At 60.9% G+C, this 17,054-nt stretch overlaps 3 protein-coding genes across 5 annotated transcripts; 1 reads left to right on the top strand and 2 right to left on the bottom strand.

The window, feature by feature from the left end:
- Position 1: 1 nt before the first annotated feature.
- On the bottom strand, positions 2 to 3,145 carry MAF1 (MAF1 homolog, negative regulator of RNA polymerase III). 3 transcript variants are annotated; one of them, XM_072745831.1, is made up of 8 exons: positions 2,772 to 3,145; positions 1,889 to 2,014; positions 1,660 to 1,788; positions 1,419 to 1,584; positions 1,162 to 1,283; positions 960 to 1,079; positions 652 to 843; positions 2 to 531 (listed from the first exon to the last, which is right to left on the bottom strand). In XM_072745831.1, the coding sequence occupies exons 2-8, from the start codon at positions 1,969 to 1,971 to the stop codon at positions 510 to 512; spliced, it is 834 nt and encodes a 277-aa protein (XP_072601932.1). In that variant the 5' UTR covers positions 1,972 to 2,014; positions 2,772 to 3,145; the 3' UTR covers positions 2 to 509. The 3 variants fall into 3 exon arrangements, with proteins under 3 accessions (XP_072601932.1, XP_072601933.1, XP_072601934.1); XM_072745832.1 differs by having other exon boundaries at positions 652 to 792; XM_072745833.1 differs by having other exon boundaries at positions 652 to 763.
- A 278-nt stretch (positions 3,146 to 3,423) lies between these two features.
- On the top strand, positions 3,424 to 7,582 carry SHARPIN (SHANK associated RH domain interactor). The gene is made up of 9 exons (XM_072745830.1): positions 3,424 to 3,850; positions 3,935 to 4,109; positions 6,199 to 6,330; positions 6,405 to 6,546; positions 6,622 to 6,712; positions 6,792 to 6,945; positions 7,016 to 7,134; positions 7,222 to 7,350; positions 7,428 to 7,582. The coding sequence occupies exons 1-9, from the start codon at positions 3,674 to 3,676 to the stop codon at positions 7,509 to 7,511; spliced, it is 1,203 nt and encodes a 400-aa protein (XP_072601931.1). The 5' UTR covers positions 3,424 to 3,673; the 3' UTR covers positions 7,512 to 7,582.
- A 926-nt stretch (positions 7,583 to 8,508) lies between these two features.
- CYC1 (cytochrome c1) lies at positions 8,509 to 10,866 on the bottom strand. Its single transcript, XM_072745829.1, has 7 exons — positions 10,689 to 10,866; positions 9,963 to 10,159; positions 9,751 to 9,877; positions 9,507 to 9,664; positions 9,260 to 9,420; positions 8,896 to 8,996; positions 8,509 to 8,810 (listed from the first exon to the last, which is right to left on the bottom strand). Exons 1-7 carry the CDS (start codon positions 10,815 to 10,817, stop codon positions 8,706 to 8,708), a joined length of 978 nt encoding a protein of 325 aa, XP_072601930.1. The 5' UTR covers positions 10,818 to 10,866; the 3' UTR covers positions 8,509 to 8,705.
- Positions 10,867 to 17,054: the final 6,188 nt, after the last annotated feature.

Below are 17,054 nucleotides of genomic sequence, written 5' to 3'. Positions count from 1 at the left end.
CTAAGTCACAGAAATTTTTATTGGAAACAAACCAGCTGCAGCAAAGTGACACTCAGTGCACGCTGCCCAACGGGCGAGGTGGGGGAGGGGGTACAGGTGGGCGCCAGGGGCCGGACGAGCCCAGGGTGGTGACCACAGGGGCCTGCTGACTGGGTCTCAGGCCCTTAGGGCTGGAGTGTGCAGGCCCAGGCCCAATCCGGCACAAAATATAAAAATAAACTCTGTAGTCCAGCTGTCCCTGCCTGTGTCAGTTCACTGGGAAAGGGCAGTGACTCTTCCCACCAGGCCCTGTGCCATCGTCCAACCACAGCAGGGGCAGCTGGAGCCTGTGGGGTAAGTAGACATCCGGAGGCGGGAGCCAAAGGGCTAGGTGGGCGTGGCCTCGGCGGTGCGGAGCCGAGGCAGGGCCAGGGGCTGGCCACCAGCTGGGGAGGCCCTGGGGCCCCTGGAGTGGGCAGTTCCAGGCACTGGTTGAAGCTGAATGAAGCTGGGGCCTCTGTTCCTGGTCCTCACATACAGATCACCGGGACCCTGGGTAGAAGGCGGCGCACGGTGAGCTCAGAGGAACCGACAGCCAGATCAGGCCAGGGGGTGCCCACTCTGCCGGTCCACGCGACTCCAGAGAGCCAGGCCACAGCAACCATCACACACCTGTCCTCCTCCATGGCGCTGGTCTCCTCGGGTCCGCCTTCACTGCCTCCACCTCCGCCGTCTTCCTCCTCCTCCTCCTCCTCCTCCCCCAGCAACATGTCCAGCTCGTTGCCTGCCTCCGAGGGAGTATAGGTGGATCCACTGGGGGAGGTGTGGGAACTGGTCTTAGGACTGCCTACCCCTGGCCTGTTGCTGACCCCAGGGAGGAGGTCCAGGGAGGACAAAATCAGGAATGGCGTGGGTACAGCGGGGGAAGTGGTGTATGGGCCCCACAGGAGCTAAGGGAAAGGAGGCCGACAGGTGCTAACCTGATGGAGCGGCAGCTGAAGAAGACAATCCGCTTAAGCCGCTTGTTGTAGAAGAAGTAGTTGAAGGACCAGAGGCTGCCATCCTCCCCAAAGGGATCTGAGTCCAAGTCTGGGTTGTAACTGGGGGGCGTGAGGCGAGAGGCAGTATGAAGGCCCAAGTGCCGCACACACCCGGGGCCCACCTGCAGGGATGCCAGCCTACCTGTAGATGTCACACTCGGCCAGGCAGATCTCCTCGTCCACCGCGTTCCACAGCTGTGGCTTCAAGGCCTTGAAGTCCTCCCGCACCGCCGAAAACAGACTGCAGTTGACTGCATTCACCACCTAGGGCGGTCACAGTCGGGGTGACTAGGCTGCAGGACAGGACGCGTCATCGGGGCAGAGCCAGGGGCCACTGAAGTAAGGCAGGGCGGTAAGGACAGCTGGGGGCTGCGGGCCCACCCCTGACCCGGCCCTCACCCAGCTGAGGCTGGGTTCCCTGCTGAACTCGTGGCTTCGGGCTGTGCTGAAGTCGTAGTCAGGCCGGAAGGACTCGTTGAGTGTGGCGATCAAGTAGAAGAGGGTCTTGCGGCTGCACTTGTCGCTCAGCGGGCCTTCGTCCTCACCCCCCTGGCTCTTGCTCAGTCTGCGCGGAGAAGAGCATGAGCCCACGGGTGCTGCACCCCATGGTCCCCGGCGGGCAGACTCTGCCCCGGCTCACCTGCTGGGACTGAGGCCCGAGGTCTGGGGTGGAGACAGTGCCTCCAGCACGTGGGGCTGGCCCTCCTGGCAGAACTGCTTAAACATGTGCTTGTCGTCTCCTGCCATCTTACATGAGTAGCTCTCGATCCTGCAGGGGGCAGGGGGGACCATGGAGCCTGCCACCCATGGGGCTCAACGCAGGGCCGCGGTGACCTGGGAGACGGGAGCCCTCGGAGGCCGGGCCTCACCTGCCGATGATGTGGGCATCGCCGGTCTCCACTGTCAGCTGTGAGTTGATGGCCTCGAAGCTGGAGTTCTCCAACAGCTTCATGTCCTTGGGAGGGGGGTCCTGTGCTCAGAGGGGCTAGTGCTGCCTGAGGACGGGAGGCCAGTCTATGAGGACCTGGGCCCTGGGGCTCAGCCTTTGGCCTCCCTGCTGGTAAGTGGAGCCGTTAGCAACAAGCTGGGTCCCTCCCCTGCCGTCCGCACGGGCAGGAGAGGCAGAGCAGATCCTGTTACCTGAGGGCGGCAAGCCGAAGCTCCAGCTCGGCCAGCCCCTGCTCCCCGCCCCGACACCCAGGGCGCCCTGGGGTCCCGCTCATGCTAGGGTCTGGGGCTTCATCTCCCGGGACACGGCCGTCCCGCCACAAGAGCATCACCCACGACGGGGGGTGGGGGGCGTTGCCGCGAGCCCGCCGGACCCCTGCAGTACCCCAGGGGCCGACTCCTGCGCCCGGTGAGGACCCGCACACCGAGGCGGGGCCTGCGGTCGGTCACCTGGGCAGCGCTCTCCCCTGTCCTACGGGCTCCCCAGCGAGGCGCACAGGAAACCCACAGGCTTCTCCGTCCCTCTCCGCAAGTGCGCCGAGCTCCTCGGACGGCGCGGGACAGAGGCAGAGGCAGGCCGCAGGACCCCCGAAGGGCCCGGGGCCGGCCGCGGGGCGCTCCGGGGTCAGGCGGCCGCACCCGCCTCTCCGCCCGGGCCAAGGAAAGCCCCGAGCCCGCCGCGGAGAACTACACGTCCCAGGAGGCCGCGCGCCCCGGGCCGCGCACGCGCGCCGGCGCCAAGTCCGCTGGGGGCTGGAGTTCTGGAGGCCTGGCCTGGGCGCCCGGCGCCGGGCGGACACCCACCTGCTGGCGCGGCGCTCGCGGGGGCCGGGCCGGGTCGGGCCGGCGGACGTCGGCGCGGGTAAGAGGGCGCTGTGGGCTCCGGGCAGCGCGGGCTCCTCAGGACCGGAGGGCGGCGGCGCGGCCTCCGTTCGGGCCGCACTGTATCCGGGGGAAGAGGCTCCGCGGCGACGTCCCGTTACTCCCGGCCCTGCCGGCCCTGCCGGGCTGCCACCGCGACATAGCCTCGCCCCTGCACGGCGACCGACTGCCGCGACCGACCTGCCCGCCGACCGCCACCCGAGGCCCGGACGAGCGCAGGAGCGGCCGAGCGACCTCTGCTTCCCCGGGCCGGACAACAACAAGCGTCCGCAAGGCCCGGCCCCCCGCCCCTGAGTGGCCCGCTCCGGCCGTCGGGACCTGGAGCTCGGAGCGCCATTGGGGGCGGCTGACGTCGCTCACTCCTCGCGCCCGCTCCGACTGGCTGCGCCGCCTGCCCGTCACGCTCCGGGCCGCGCGAGCCCGCCTCCTCCCCTGGCGCTCATTGGCTGCCGCCCCTCGCGCGTCCCGCCCCTGCTGTCGCCCCGCGCTCCCGCGAGTGGCTGGCTGCCCCCGAGGTGGGCCGGCGGGGCGGGGGGCGGGCCGGCGGGGCGGGGGGCGGGCCGGCGGGGCGGGGGGCGGGCCGGAAGGAGCCCGGGGACGGCGTCCCGCACCGGCCGGGCGCGGGGGGCCGGGCGCGGACCGTTGGACCCCGCCCCCGCCGCCGAGCCTCCGGGCCGTGTGGGTCCCGGCCCCAGCGGGACCGGGAGGCCGGCGCTCCGACGCTCTGGTGTGGGCCGGAACCCCAAGCGCGCGGCCCCAGTTTCCGGTCGGCCGAGGCGCTCGGAGCCCGGAGCCCACGGAAGCGCGGCCGGACCGGAGATGGGATGGCGCCGCCCTCGGGCCCGGGCCCGGCCGCCGTGCTGCTGGCGGTGCAGGCCACGGTGAGGCCGCTGGGCGCGGGCCCGGACGCCGAGGCGCAGCTGCGGAGGCTGCAGCTGAGCGCGGACCCCGAGCGGCCCGGGCGTCTCCGGCTGCAGCTGCTGGGCGCGGGCCCCGGGGCGGTGAGTGCGGGCGGCGGGGGCGCGGCGCGGCGGCGCGAGGACCGGCCGGGGGCGGCCTAAGTGGCCCGACTCTGCCTTCCGCAGGGCGGTTCGGAGTGGCCCTTGGAGTCCGTCTCCTACACGGTCCGAGGCCCCAGCCGGCATGAGCTGCAGCCTCCGCCCGGAGGGCCCGGCGCCCTGAGCCTGCACTTCCTCGACGCCCGGGACGCTCGGCGCTGGGCCGCCCTGGTCCGAGGGGCCGCCATGGAGGGACACGATGGTCAGTGCGCGCGGCGAGGACGCGCCCGGGCCGGGGCTGAGCGCTGGAGCCTGCGCGGGGCGGCGGGCGGAAGCCGGGCTGCGGGAGGTCCGGGAGGAGCGGGAGGGCGACAGGTGCGCTGGGGCAGGGCAGGCGGGCCTGGGGCTGGGGCTGGGGCAGCGGGGGCGCCCGGGCGGGATCCGAGCTACCGACCCTGGCTGGCACCTGCTGGAGACGAGGCTTCTCCAGAGACGCTGCGGAGACGGAATTGGCAGGAGTTCGTGGCTAACGAGATGGAGGAGATAGTGGTTGAGGCAAAGCTGGAGGGAGAAGTACTGTGGAGCGCCCAGAGCCTGCGTGCAAGGGCACGGGGCACCCGGCTAGGCAGGAGGATCGGGCTGCACCCGCGCCCGGAAGGGTAAAGGCTGGTGGGAAAGGTCACCCAGCGCACTAGGGGAGCGAAGCAAGAGAGCAGGGACAGGCGGACATGCAGGGAGCAGAGGACAAGGCCACAAAGGTGTCAGAAGAGTCGCCAGAGAGTAAGAAGGAAACCGTATGCGGTGGCGGAAGAGAGGCCCAGAGCGCGGCCTGTAGTCAGCGCCTGCTCTGGACTGAGCACTTCACGCCTCGCGGGTGTGGCGTGATCAAACCTCAGATCCTAGAAGGCAGGCAGACACGTAAGACAGTAAACACGCACTGCAGGGAGCATAGCGTAGCGGACAGACTTGTGGAATCGCCGTGTTGTACGCTTGGAACTACCGTGACCTTGTGTGTTGGCCCAAAAATACTTATTAGGTGAAAAGTATGTATTATTTTTTAAAGACTTTACTTATTAGAGAGACAGCGCATGCACACACAGCAGGGGGCAGAGGGAGAGGGAGAAGCAGGCTCCCCGCTGAGCAGAGAGTCGCTGCCCGCCCGCAGGGCTCATCCCAGGACCGAGGGGTCACGACCTGAGCTGAAGGTAGACGCTTAGCTGGAGCCACCCAGGCACCCGTATTTATTTAAGTTATCCCTACACCCAGCATGGGGCTTGAACTCACAACGCCAAGATCAAGTCACGTGGCCCACCAGCAGAACCAGCAGAACTAGCCAGGTGCCTCTCAACTAAGTAGGTTGGGGGGCTTCTGGGCAGCTCAGTCGGCTGAGCGCCTGACGCTTGATTTCAGCTCAGATCACGATCTCGGGGTTCACGAGAAGGAGCCCAAGTCAGGCTCTGCGCCCAGTAGGGAGTCTGCTTGAGATTCTCTCTCCCACCCACTCTTCACCTCCTCCCCTAAAAAAATGTATATATATATATAATTGAAACAAAAATAAGATCTTTTCAGATGGTGGAGGAGATTAGAGCGCTGGGAGGGGTTTGCAATTTTAAGTAGGATGGCAGGGAAGGCTTCATTAAGGTGAAACTTGAAGATCCTGGTGGACCCTTCACCCATGTGGCCGGGAAGCAGCAGGTCCGAAAGCCCCCAGGCATGAGTGTGCGTGTGATCCCGGGGCTCAGCCAAGTCAGGGCCAGGTCAGGCCGGGTCGGGGCAGACAGCTGCAAGTACTGAGGGCTGAGGCTGTCACAGGAGCTACGTCAGCAGTGGGTGGGCTGGGCCTCACGTGGGAGGTAAGCCGGGCAGACAGCGGCACCGCCAGGTCGCCTGCAGGGGCCCAGGAGGGTTTGTGTGGAGCGGGAGCACCCAAGGTGTCATGGGCCGACGTACCGACGGTAGAGCCAGTAGGGAGGATGGAGGTCCCTGAAGGCAGCAGGGGGAGACCACCCTAACTGCGGGGCTCCGGGTGCCAAGGGAGCATCCCTGGCAGGCTCATGGGGCCAGTCAAGGCGAGAAGTGGCCAAGCTCCGGTGGAAGGGCCTGGCGGGGCTAGACAGGAGCAAAGTGGAGCCCAAGGAAAAGCCAGGTGCAGCTGCAGCTCCGAGGGGTTGGCAGGGACGTTTTAGGGGTTTGCAGGGGCCAAGATTGGGGGAGGTCTGGCTCAACGTGTGGTCCAGGGCCCTGGCGTGGGCTGAGGTAAGCAGGGAGGGCACGTGTCCTGGAAACCGACACTAGACGTCAGGTCTTCTGATCTCAGGAGACCCCCGCCCACTCCACATCTTCCCTCCTAGGCAGCCTGCCCCAAGCCCTGGGCCCAGACACATGCCCTGTGTCCCCACCCAGCCCCCCCGAAGTGCCCACACTCCAGACCCCACAACCCAAGGTGGATCTTTGCTGGAGCCCCGGAGACTCTCTGGAGAAAGGTAAAGGCAGCTGGCAGAGGGGGTTGGAAGCAGCCGGGTGCGTTCAGCCCTGATGGGCCTCTCTCCCCCCACAGAGGAGCTGGTGGGGCGCCTGGCCCGGGCCATCGAGGACGGGGATGAGAAGGGGGCAGCCCAGGCAGCAGCCCTGCTGGCCCAGCATCACGTGGCCCTCAGCGTCCAGCTCCGGGAGGCCTGCTTCCCTCCTGGCCCCATCAGGTGAGGCCTGCTGCACTCTGACGTCCCAGCCTTCCGGGGCGCTCAGCCTCCCCCCTGACCTGTATTCTGGCCCAGGCTACAGGTCACAGTTGAAGATGCTGCGTCCTCTGCCCACGTGTCCCTGCAAGTTCACCCCCACTGCACCATCGCGACCCTCCAGGAGCAGGTAAGCATGGGGGCCGGGGAGCCCTGCTGGGGGCCGGGGGCTCTGGTGACACTGCCTGGCCTCGATGCTCTGGCCCCAGGTGTTCTCGGAGTTTGGCTTCCCGCCAGCTGTGCAGCGCTGGGTCATCGGGCGGTGCCTGTGTGTGCCCGAGCGCAGCCTTGCTTCCTATGGGGTCCGGCGGGATGGGGATCCTGCTTTCCTCTATCTGCTCTCAGCCCCCGGAGAGGCCTCAGGTTAGTGCCTGACGTGGAGGGAGGAGGAGGGGGAGCTGACACGCGCTGAGCCCCACCTCGTCTACTGCAGGACGCAGCCCTCTGGGCCCCCAGAAGACAGATGGGGAACTAAGTCGCCTGTTTTCTCAGTCACTGGGGTTGCCCAGAGCGCCTCAGCCGGCCAACACCAGCCTCCCCAGCCCCCTTCAGGTGGGTGATGGACTGGGTAGGGTGGGCCTGGGACTCGCTGGGCACCCGAAGGATGGAGAAGCAGCCCCTGTCTCCCCACCTCCCCAGCCTGGCTGGTCCTGCCCTTCCTGCACGTTCATCAATGCCCCCGGCCGACCCGGCTGTGAGATGTGCAGCACCCAGAAGCCCTGCAGTTGGGACCCCCTTCCTGCAGCCTCCACCCACCAGCCGCCAAAGGTACCAAGGGCAGAGCAGGGGAAGGGGGGACAGGGTGGTAAAGCCAGCAGGATGACCCATCTTGCCCTCACCCGTAGGTCTCGAAGAGAGAGGATGGCCCAATCCCTCTGGGCCCGAGGTCCCTGGAGCCTGTCCTGAAACTCTCAGGCGACCTTTGCTGACTGCTCACCAGCATCAGGCCAAGGTTGTGGAGGGCTGCGATCTGGAGTCATTAAAGACACTTCTGAGCCAACTGAGTGCCCCCATCTCTGTGCCCGTCAGCAGACCGAGCGGCTGGGAAGATGGAAAGCAGGGCACAACCCCACAGCAATGAAATGTGGCGGAGGTGGGGCCTGGTCCTCAGCTGGGGGGCAACCCAGTCAGGCCCTGGTGGCTCCAATACGTGGGACTCCAAACCCCAGGGCTCCTAGAAGCATGGGGCTGAGGCCTCTTCCCAGACCCAAGGGCACACAGAGTGCCCATCCCGCTCGGGCCGCTGACCGTTCCTCCTCCTGCCCACCCAGAAGCTGCCTAGCAGGTGCTCTGCTTTCTCCTCCTGGCTCTCACCCTTCCCAGACTCCGGCCACCATCTGTGCGCTGTTCAAGCCAGGATGCTCCTTACACTCCCCTCCTGGGGGACAAGAACTCCGAAGCTGGGAGCCCTGAGCCATGGCTGTGTGCTGCCACCCTGTAACCCCTGCACCCTGCCCCTTCTAGCTGTCCAGGCAGGACGCCGGGGGCACGTTCAGGGCAGCCTCTGCCCAGCTCTGCTTCCTCAGCTCGGCTGCGGGCTCTTCCCGTTCCCCAGCAGCCCTGCTTTAGGCCAGGCCTCTCCCCCCATGAAATGCTGCCAAGGGCTCCTTGCTGCCTTCAGGATGAAAGCCAAGTGGTTCAACCTGCTGACAGATGGCTGCTTACCCGACCAGGCCCCTGGGCCGCAGCTGGCCAAGCCAGGCCCTCTGTGGCTGTGACCGGGTACCTACACCTCGTCGGGTGCCGCGGCCCTCTCTAACAGCGGTTCTCCGGCCCACAACTGGTACTGGACTCAGTACCCAGTCAGCAGGCAACATGCTGGCTGGACGACACGGCGTGAACATTCCGGGAGCTCGAGAGCAAGGGTCTCAGTCCCAGAGACCCCTGCAAACTTGTGCTCCCATCACACAAGAGCTCAAACGTGTGTGTTGAGAAACTTAATTTATTTCCATGATGCGGAGGCTGAAGGGTCTGAACCAGAACCTGGCCTCCTGCCCCGTTCCCTCTTAACCAAAGAAAGAGGGGCTTAGCCAAGAGGGCCAGCTGAGGCCTGAACAGGTCCAGGGTGGCTCCTCGGCTCCAGGGCCCCCTCAGGCAAGACAGTAAGCAGCCATGGGGCAGGGTCACTTTGGTGGCCGATACGCCAGCTTCCGGCTCTTGAGGACAGACCACTTATGCCGCTTCATGGCGTAGATCAGGGGAAATAGCAAGCCCATCATCATCAACATCTGGGGACGAGGCAAGCTTAGAGGAAGGAAGCAGAAAGGACCCAAGCCCAGCCCCCAGCCCCTCTCCCGCGCCCAACCCTTTCACCTTGAGCCCCATGCGTTTCCGATGGTCGTGCTCTGGCTCAGATGCCCAACGCAGGAAGGTACACACGTCCTTGGCTACCTGGGACATGGTAGCTGGGGTGCCTGCGCCAAAGGTAAGTGGTAAGGGCTGCTCTTGGGGGTCCCTATGCAACCTGGGGTAGCCCTGGAGCATCCCCCTCTACAGTCAGACGGCCTCCTGACCAAGGCTGTACAAGCAATGGGACCCCCCTGCCCGGGCTAGACAGGACCGCGGATGCTAACCCGGCTCAGACACACCCAGCCTGAGCCAAGGAGATTGCAGGGGAAGCGTCCCAGCAGGGGGAAGAGGGCCCAGGTTGTTGGTCCCCAGAGTGGGGGCGTCTCACCGTCGTCAAACTCCAGGACTTCATCGTAGATGGGAGGCGCCATGCCAATAGCCTGGCCGGGGAAGTAGGGGTTGAAGTAGAGGCCTTCTCGCAGTGACACGCCGGTGGGTGGCTCACAGTAGCCGGTTAGCAGGGAGAAGACGTAGTCCTCACCACCGTGCCTGGGACCGGATCCGAGTCTCCTGAGCCCTGGCTCACACGGAGCTTCCCCCCGCTCCCCTCCGCACCCTGCAGGCAGCCCGCCTACCTAGCTCGAGTGATGTAGCTGAGGTCAGGGGGCAGTGCTCCGTTGTTGGCTGCTCGGGCGGCCTCAGGGTTGGGGTATGGTTTGGGGAAGTAGTCGGAGAGCTTCCCTGGCCGCATGAACATCTCCCCATCCTCATTGGGGCCGTCCTGAACCTCCACCTGCCGCGAAGAGCCCCATCACGACCCTGCCGCCCAGCACAGCGGGCGCCCCAATCCCTAGGTCCTCCTCCCCCCAGGCCCCGCACCTCCTCAGCCAGCGCCTTGGCTTCATCTTCGGTGTAGCAGACCCCCACCAGGTGGCGGTAGGCCACATAGTCCATGCTGTGGCAGGAGGAGCACACCTGCTTATATACCTGGAAGCCCCTCCGGATGCTAAAGACAGGCACAGGATTAGGGGCGCCACGGATTCCACCCCGCCCAGTGCCCCAGACCCTGCCCCAGCCAGCCAGCAGCGCACCTGGTGTGGTCCAGGGAAGACAGGAGGCCGCGGTGGGACCACGGGTAGCTGGGGGGGTGCAGCTCCAGGTCGCTGGCACTCACGGCGGAATGCAGAGCCACGGCGAGCCCCGCGCCCCCCGCCGCCAGCACGCCCAACGCCGACAGCATCACTTTGCGGCCCCGGGACGGGCCGGCCTTGGACGACAGGGGCACTGCCTGCAAGAGCCCGGCTCAGCGCCTGCCAAGGCCCCACCGGCCCCACCGGCGCGGCCTCCCGCGCCCGCCTCGCCCACCGCCCCAGCCCGGCGCGGGCCACGTCCGCGGGGCGCCCTGCCCGCCCCGTCCTGCCCGGGGGAGCGGCTGCACGGCAGGCGGCACGGGCGGGCCAAGGTCACGAGGAGCCGCCCGAGGTCGGGCTGAGGTCGCGCCGGGACGCGGGCCGGGTCTGCGAGGCCGGGGCGGGGCGGGTCTGGGCGCGCCCCCCGGGTCACCCCCCGCCCCAAGCCCGCAGCGAGCGCGCCCGCCGCCCCCGCGCTCCGCACAGGGCGCCTCTGCGGCTCGGGGGCCTCGCGCCGGCCCTGCTCCCGGGCGCGCCAGGTGGGCAGGGCGCGGGGCTCCGGCGGGGGCAGCGGCGCCAGGTGGCCGGGGCCGCCCGCTCGCCGCCCGGCCCGCGCCCGGAGCCTCCCCGCCGTGACCTTCAGGGCTGCGGGGCCTCCCGGCGCCCGGGGTCGCGCCCAGCGCTCACCTGAGGCGTCCGCAGCGGGAGCTGGCCGAGCCGCGCGCCGCACAGCAGGCCCCGGGCCCCCGCGCCCGGCAGCCCCGCGCCCCGCGGGCCCAGCACCGCCCCGCGAAGCGAAGCCGCCGCCGCCGCCATCTTGGCCGTCTCCGGCGCGCCGCGGCTCCCGTCGGCCCCTGCGGCGGCCCCGAGCGCAGGCGTCGCGAGAGCCGGGGAGGGGGCGGGGCTCCGCCTGGCCGCGCTCCCGGGCGGCGTGGAAACCGGAAGCAGGGCGGGACCCGCGGGCGTCTTCCGGTGGCGGGGACGGCGCGGGCGGCGGGGGTCTCGGGCCCGGGGCGTCTGCGGGGCCGCGCGCTCTCGTGCGCAGTATTTCCAGGCCTGGCGCGGTGGCCGTCGGGGGAGCGGTGCGGAAGGCGGGGGCCCCGGACCCCGGACCCCCGGCGCGCGGCCGCACGCGCTGCTCGCCCTCATCCGTTGGGCCAGGATTAGCAGCCGCACGGTGTTCCCCAGACACAGCTGCGGGAGCCGGCGCGCTGACGGCCGGGCCGACGGAGGACCACGGGCCTCGGAGGCTCTGCGCCCCCCCCCCCCGTAGGAGCCCGGAGGCATTGCGGTCCGCCTTTTCAGAAGTCTAAATGATCACAGGATTGCAGCACCCCAGCGTGTGGGTTGCTTTTTTCTTTTTCTTTTTTTTAAGATTTTATTTATTGATTGATGAGAGACAGAGACACAGGCCGAGGGAGAAGCAGGCTCCACGAGCCCGACGCGGGACTCGATCTCCAGACCCTGGGGTCACGCCCTGAGCTGAAGGCAGACGCTCAACCACTGAGCCGCCCAGCGGTGTTTATTTAAGAAAAACAAGTCAATCTCGGTAAGAACAGTGAGTTTTGAGGCGTTTTGACCGTTTCTGGCTAAAGCTGCTGGATAGTCCACATTCCTGGTACTGAAGACAGCAGGACACCTTCTGTGCAAATAATTGCCGCGACTTAACTTGTCTGAGACCTCTCCTGCCGCCTCCGCTTAAAGGTCCTAGTAGCCTGTGCGCTCCAGAGGCTGTTTGTTGAAGACAATTACAGGCAAGTGTTGTGATTTCAAAGTGGCCTGAGGCCACAGGTAACAGCTGCAGCTGCTGGTAGAGTAACCTGTAGGCTTAAAGGGAAGAGCTGGAATACGGCCTCCACAGGGATGTCAAGAGCCCTACATATTTCTGAAATATAAAAGGTCACAAACAGGGCAGCCCGGGTGGCTCAGCCGTTTAGTGCTGCCATCGGCTCAGGGCATGGACCTGGAGACCCAGGATCAAGTCCCACATCACGCTTCCTGCAGGGAGCCTGCTTCTCCCTCTGCCTGTGTCTCTGCCGCTCTCTTTCCTCTGTGTATTCTCATGAATAAATAAATAAAATATTTTTTAAAAAGTCACCGACATAAATAGGGTGTGCACATGCTCATCAAAGACTTGAAAAAGCCTTGAGTGCTTACCCTTGGCTGACCTTGAGCCTCTCTGCATGATGAAGTGAAGCCTGAGACGGTTGCAGGGGCAGGCCTCAGGTGCACAGAGCTATTTGGGAAAGACTGGCAAGTTTACTGATCACAGGCATTAAAGGAAATCTCTGCCCCGCCGTGAGCTGACGGTTGAGCTGATTTCAGCGGCTACACAGGACAAATATTACAGACTAGATAGCATCAGGTCGGAAAAATCACTACACAATACAACTGCCACAAACAGCAACGACGAAACTTAGAATCTGATTTTCAGAATCACCACTTTTTTTTTTTAAGGTTTTTATTTATTTACTCAAGAGAGACACAGGCAGAGGGGGAAGCAGGCTCCCTGCGGGGAGCCTGACGTAGGACTCTATCCCAGGACCCCAGGGTCAGCCCTGAGCTGAAGGCAGGTGCTAAACCGCTGAGCCACCCGGGATCCCTCACCACATTATTTTAAATGTTTATTTTTCGACAACAAAAAAAGTATGAGACACTGTGAGAGCAGGCCAGGTGCCTCACGAAAGCAGGAGCCTGTCAGGCCGTGATGCGCAGTTAACACTACTGCAGCGACGAGACCCCACCAGGTCCAGCCGCAGCTCACACCACAGGCCCGATAACCGGCGGAGGCGGAGGCCGGCAGGGTCCCGAGACTGATTAAACCCCTTTAGAAAGGGGAGGAGGCGTGCAGCCAGCCGGCCAACTCCTCAGACACGACCCCTCTGCACCTGTCCCCGGCTGCGCCCAGCTCACCCCGACAGGACTGGGATCCTTCCCTGCTTCCCCGTGAGCTGACCCGGACCTCCCCTGGGCCTCGTCTCCCCCGCCGCCCACAGCCCCACTTGAGGCTTGGGTCGCCAGTGTCCTGTCCCTTCTGTCACCTGGCTTGTCGGGTGGCTCGCCTTGTGCCGTGTTCTGCGTGCCGTGTGAGAAGCCAAGGTGATCACGTGGTGAAACGTCCTTGTGTTTGGAACCCTGAACCTGCCTTCTAACTATGTTGACCTTGCTTTATGATTGAAGGGAGCTGCACTGTGGAAAGCCACAAGTCTGTGCTCCTTCACAGCCTGCTCGGGACACGGGTTCTACTACATATTTGAATAGTTAGAAGAAAGAATTAGTAAACTTGAAGGTAGGTCACTTGAGATTGTCCAGACTGAGGAACAGGAAAAAAAATGACCTGTGGAACACCATTAAACATACCAGTCTATGCATAATTCTCAGGAGCAGAAAAGAGAAGAGAAAGGTGAAGAATATTTGAAAAAATAATGCCTGAAAATTTCCTAGCTTTGATGAAAAGCATGAATCTACACATCCATGAAACTCAATGATGCCAAGTAAGATAAACTAAGAAAGATCCACACCTAGACCCATCATAAATTGTTGAAAGCCAAAGAAAAAGACTCTTGAAAGCAGCAAGGGGGAGTGACTCATCCCATATAAGTGATCCCTAATAAAATTACATATTTCACATCAGAAACCATGGAAGTCAAAAGGCAGTGGGATGACCTTTTCCAAGTGCTGAAAGAATAACCCTACCAACCCAGAATTCTATATAGGGCAAAACTGTCCCTCAAAAACAAAGGAGAAATTAACACATCCTCATAAATAAACCGGAAGAGCTTGTTACAAGAACTCTGCCCTCCAAAAAAATAGTAAGTGGGGCCCTCGGGCTGAAATAAAAAGACCTTAAATAGTAACTCAAATCCACATGAAGGAATAACACCAGCAAAAAAAAAAAAAAAAAAAAAAAAAAAAAAAGCAGCAATAAAGGTCACTACATAGGTAAATATAAAAAAATATGAGGGGCACCTGGGTGGCTCAGCAGTTGAGCGTCTATCTTTGGCTCAGAGCATGATTCCGAGGTCCTGGGATCTAGTTCCTCATGGGGCTCCCTGCAGGGAGTCTGCTTCTCCCTCTGCCTGTGTTTCTCAGGAATAAATAAATCTTAAAAAAAAGAAAAAGAAGAATCTATGGTCACCAGAAGCCTCCACCTAAATGTGTTAGCAGCTTTGTGTACAACTGCCCCAAACTGGAAACAACCCCACTATCTTTGAGCAGGTGAATACACAGGGTCCCTCCACACCTCAGGAGACAGCACACTTGAGCTGCCATTGTCGGGGGAGTGTGGGCCCTCTACCCCCAAGAAGCCAGTCCCCAAAGGCTGCATGTATATGGTTCCATTTGTAGGACATTCTCGACAAGAGGACACCGTCATGATGGAGACCGGGGCGTGGGGTGTGCGTGCAGGACAGGCCATCCCTGTGGTGCAGCAGGGCTGCGTCCGGTGCTGGTGGTGGTTACAAGAGTCCGTGTATGTGATAACCTTTCAAAAACTATACTCCCCCTTCCCCAACAGCAAGGATGCCTGGGCGACTCCACGATTGAGTGTCTGCCTTTGGCTCAGGGCGTGACCCTGGGGTCCCGGGATCAAGGCCCACATCAGGCTCCCCACAGGGAACCTGCTTCTCCCTCTGCCTGTGTCTCTGTCTGTCTCTCTCATGAATAAATCTTTAAAAAATATATGAATGCATTTTTGTGTTTAAGATTATTTATTAGCATGAACAGAGAGAGGGAGAGGGAGAAGCAGGCCTGAAGGCAGACACTTATCTGAGCCACCCAGGCATCCTGAATGCATTTCTGTTGATAACTTTTTTCCTATCTAATCAAAACACCTGCATAAAGTGATAACTATAAGCCTATGTGGAGAGGCACAGGATGCATAAAGATGGAATTTGACAATAACATACAGAAGGAGGGAACGGCTATAGCAACATCTTTTACTACTACTGAAATTAGTGGTTTAAAAATGTTTTTTTTCTTTAAATTCAATTAACATATAGTGTATTGTTAGTGTCAAAGATAGAGTTCAGTGACTTATTTTTTAATATTAGAGAGCAAGTTGGGGGAAGGGTAGAGGGAGAGGGAATCCCAAGCAGGCTCAGTGTGGAGCCTGGCATGGGGCTGTATCCCATGACCCTGAAATGTCCCAAGCTGAAACCAAGATGCTTGGATGCTTAACCAACTGAGACACCCAGGTATAGCCCTAATGATTGATTGATAAGATTTTATTTTTAAGTAATCTCTACACCCAATATGGGGCTCAAACTCAAAACCCTCAAGAGTCCATGCTCCACCAACTGATCCAGCCAGGTGTCTCAGGATTAATTTACTGTTTAACCTAAATCAGGTTATCCATGAAGATAATTGTAATCCCAAGGCAACCACTAAGAAAATTACTCAAAAGGATATAAAGAAATAAGATGGTACATTGGGAAAGATCTACCTAATACAAATGTAGGCAATAATGAAGAAATTGAGGAACAGAAAAAGATATACAGTGCATATAACAGGGGCACCTGGGTAGCTTGGTTGGAAATCCTGTGACTCTTGATCTTGGGGTTGTGAACTCAAGCCCCACATTGGGTGTAGAGATTACTACAAATTAAATTTAAACAGAAGAAAAGCATATAACAAGATAGCAAATATAAATTATATCAGTTACATTAAATATAAGTGGATTGGCTCGGCTGGCTGGCTCCGTTGGTGGAATATGCCATTCTTGATCTTGGGGCTGCAAGTTCAAGCCCCACTTTGGGTGTAGAGCTTGTGTAAAAATCTTAAAAAAAAAAAAAAAAAAAAAAAAAGTAAATGGATTAAACTGTCCAATTAAAAAGCACAAACTGACATAATGTATTTTATTTTTAGAAATATTTTATTTATTTATTCATGGAGACAGACAGAGAGAGAGAGGCAGAGACACAGGCAGAGGGAGAAGCAGGCTCCATGCAGGGAGCCCAACGTGGGACTCGATACCCGAACTCCAGGATCACACCCTGGGCTGAAGGCAGCGCTAAACCACTGAGCCACCCGGGCTGCCTGGCATAATGTATTTTAAAAATCCAACTACATGGTGTCTATAAGAAACAAACTTTGGATTCAAAGAGACAAATAGGTAGAACGTAAAAATGTGGAAAAAGCTATACCATACTGGGGCACCCTGGAGGCTCAGTGGGTTAAGTGTCTGCCTTCAGCTCAGGTCATGACCCTGGGGTCCTGGGATCGAGTCCCACGTTGGGCTCTTTGCTTGGCGGGGAGCCTGCTTCTCCCTCTGCCTCTGCCTGCCACTCCCTTGTCAGTGTGCTGACTCACATGGTTAAATAAGTAAATAAAATGTTAAAAAAAAAAAAAAGATATACCATGCCAACAGCAATGAGAAGAGCTGGATTGGCTTTACTTTTTTTTTTTTAATTTTTTATTTTTTTATTTGTGATAGGCACACAGTGAGAGAGAGAGGCAGAGACATAGGCAGAGGGAGAAGCAGGCTCTATGCACTGGGAGCCCGACGTGGGATTCGATCCCGGGTCTCCAGGATCGCGCCCTGGGCCAAAGGCAGGCGCCAAACTGCTGCGCCACCCAGGGATCCCTGGATTGGCTTTACTAATATCAAACAGCATAGACCTTAAAATAAAAATTGATACGAGTTAAAGAAGGACATTTTATAATGAAAAAACAGAACTAGGGGCTCCTGGGGGGCTCAGGTGGTTAAGCGTCTGCCTGCGGCCCAGGTCATGAGCTCAGCAGCCTAGGATCGAGCCCCACGTAGACCTCCCTGCTCAGCGCAGTGTCTCCCTCTCCCCTCACCCCTCCCCATGATTCCATATGTGTGCGCTCTCTCTCTCCCTCAAGTAAATCTTTAAGGAAATGAAAACGACCAATCCATCAAGATGACAGAACACAAGCTCAGCGAGGAAACCCCAGACTTGAACGTTGCTGTAGGGCAGTCACGCTTCACGGACGCCAGTGAAACTGCGCCCAGCAGTGGACGAGCACGTTCTTCTCGAGTACACGTGGAACACTTCAGGATAGACCATGTGCTAGAAAATAAAACAAGGG

The sequence above is a fragment of the Vulpes vulpes genome, unplaced genomic scaffold (assembly GCF_048418805.1).
Source record: "Vulpes vulpes isolate BD-2025 unplaced genomic scaffold, VulVul3 u000000671, whole genome shotgun sequence".
Taxonomy (NCBI): domain Eukaryota; kingdom Metazoa; phylum Chordata; class Mammalia; order Carnivora; family Canidae; genus Vulpes; species Vulpes vulpes.
This window is presented reverse-complemented; position numbering and strand designations above follow the sequence as displayed.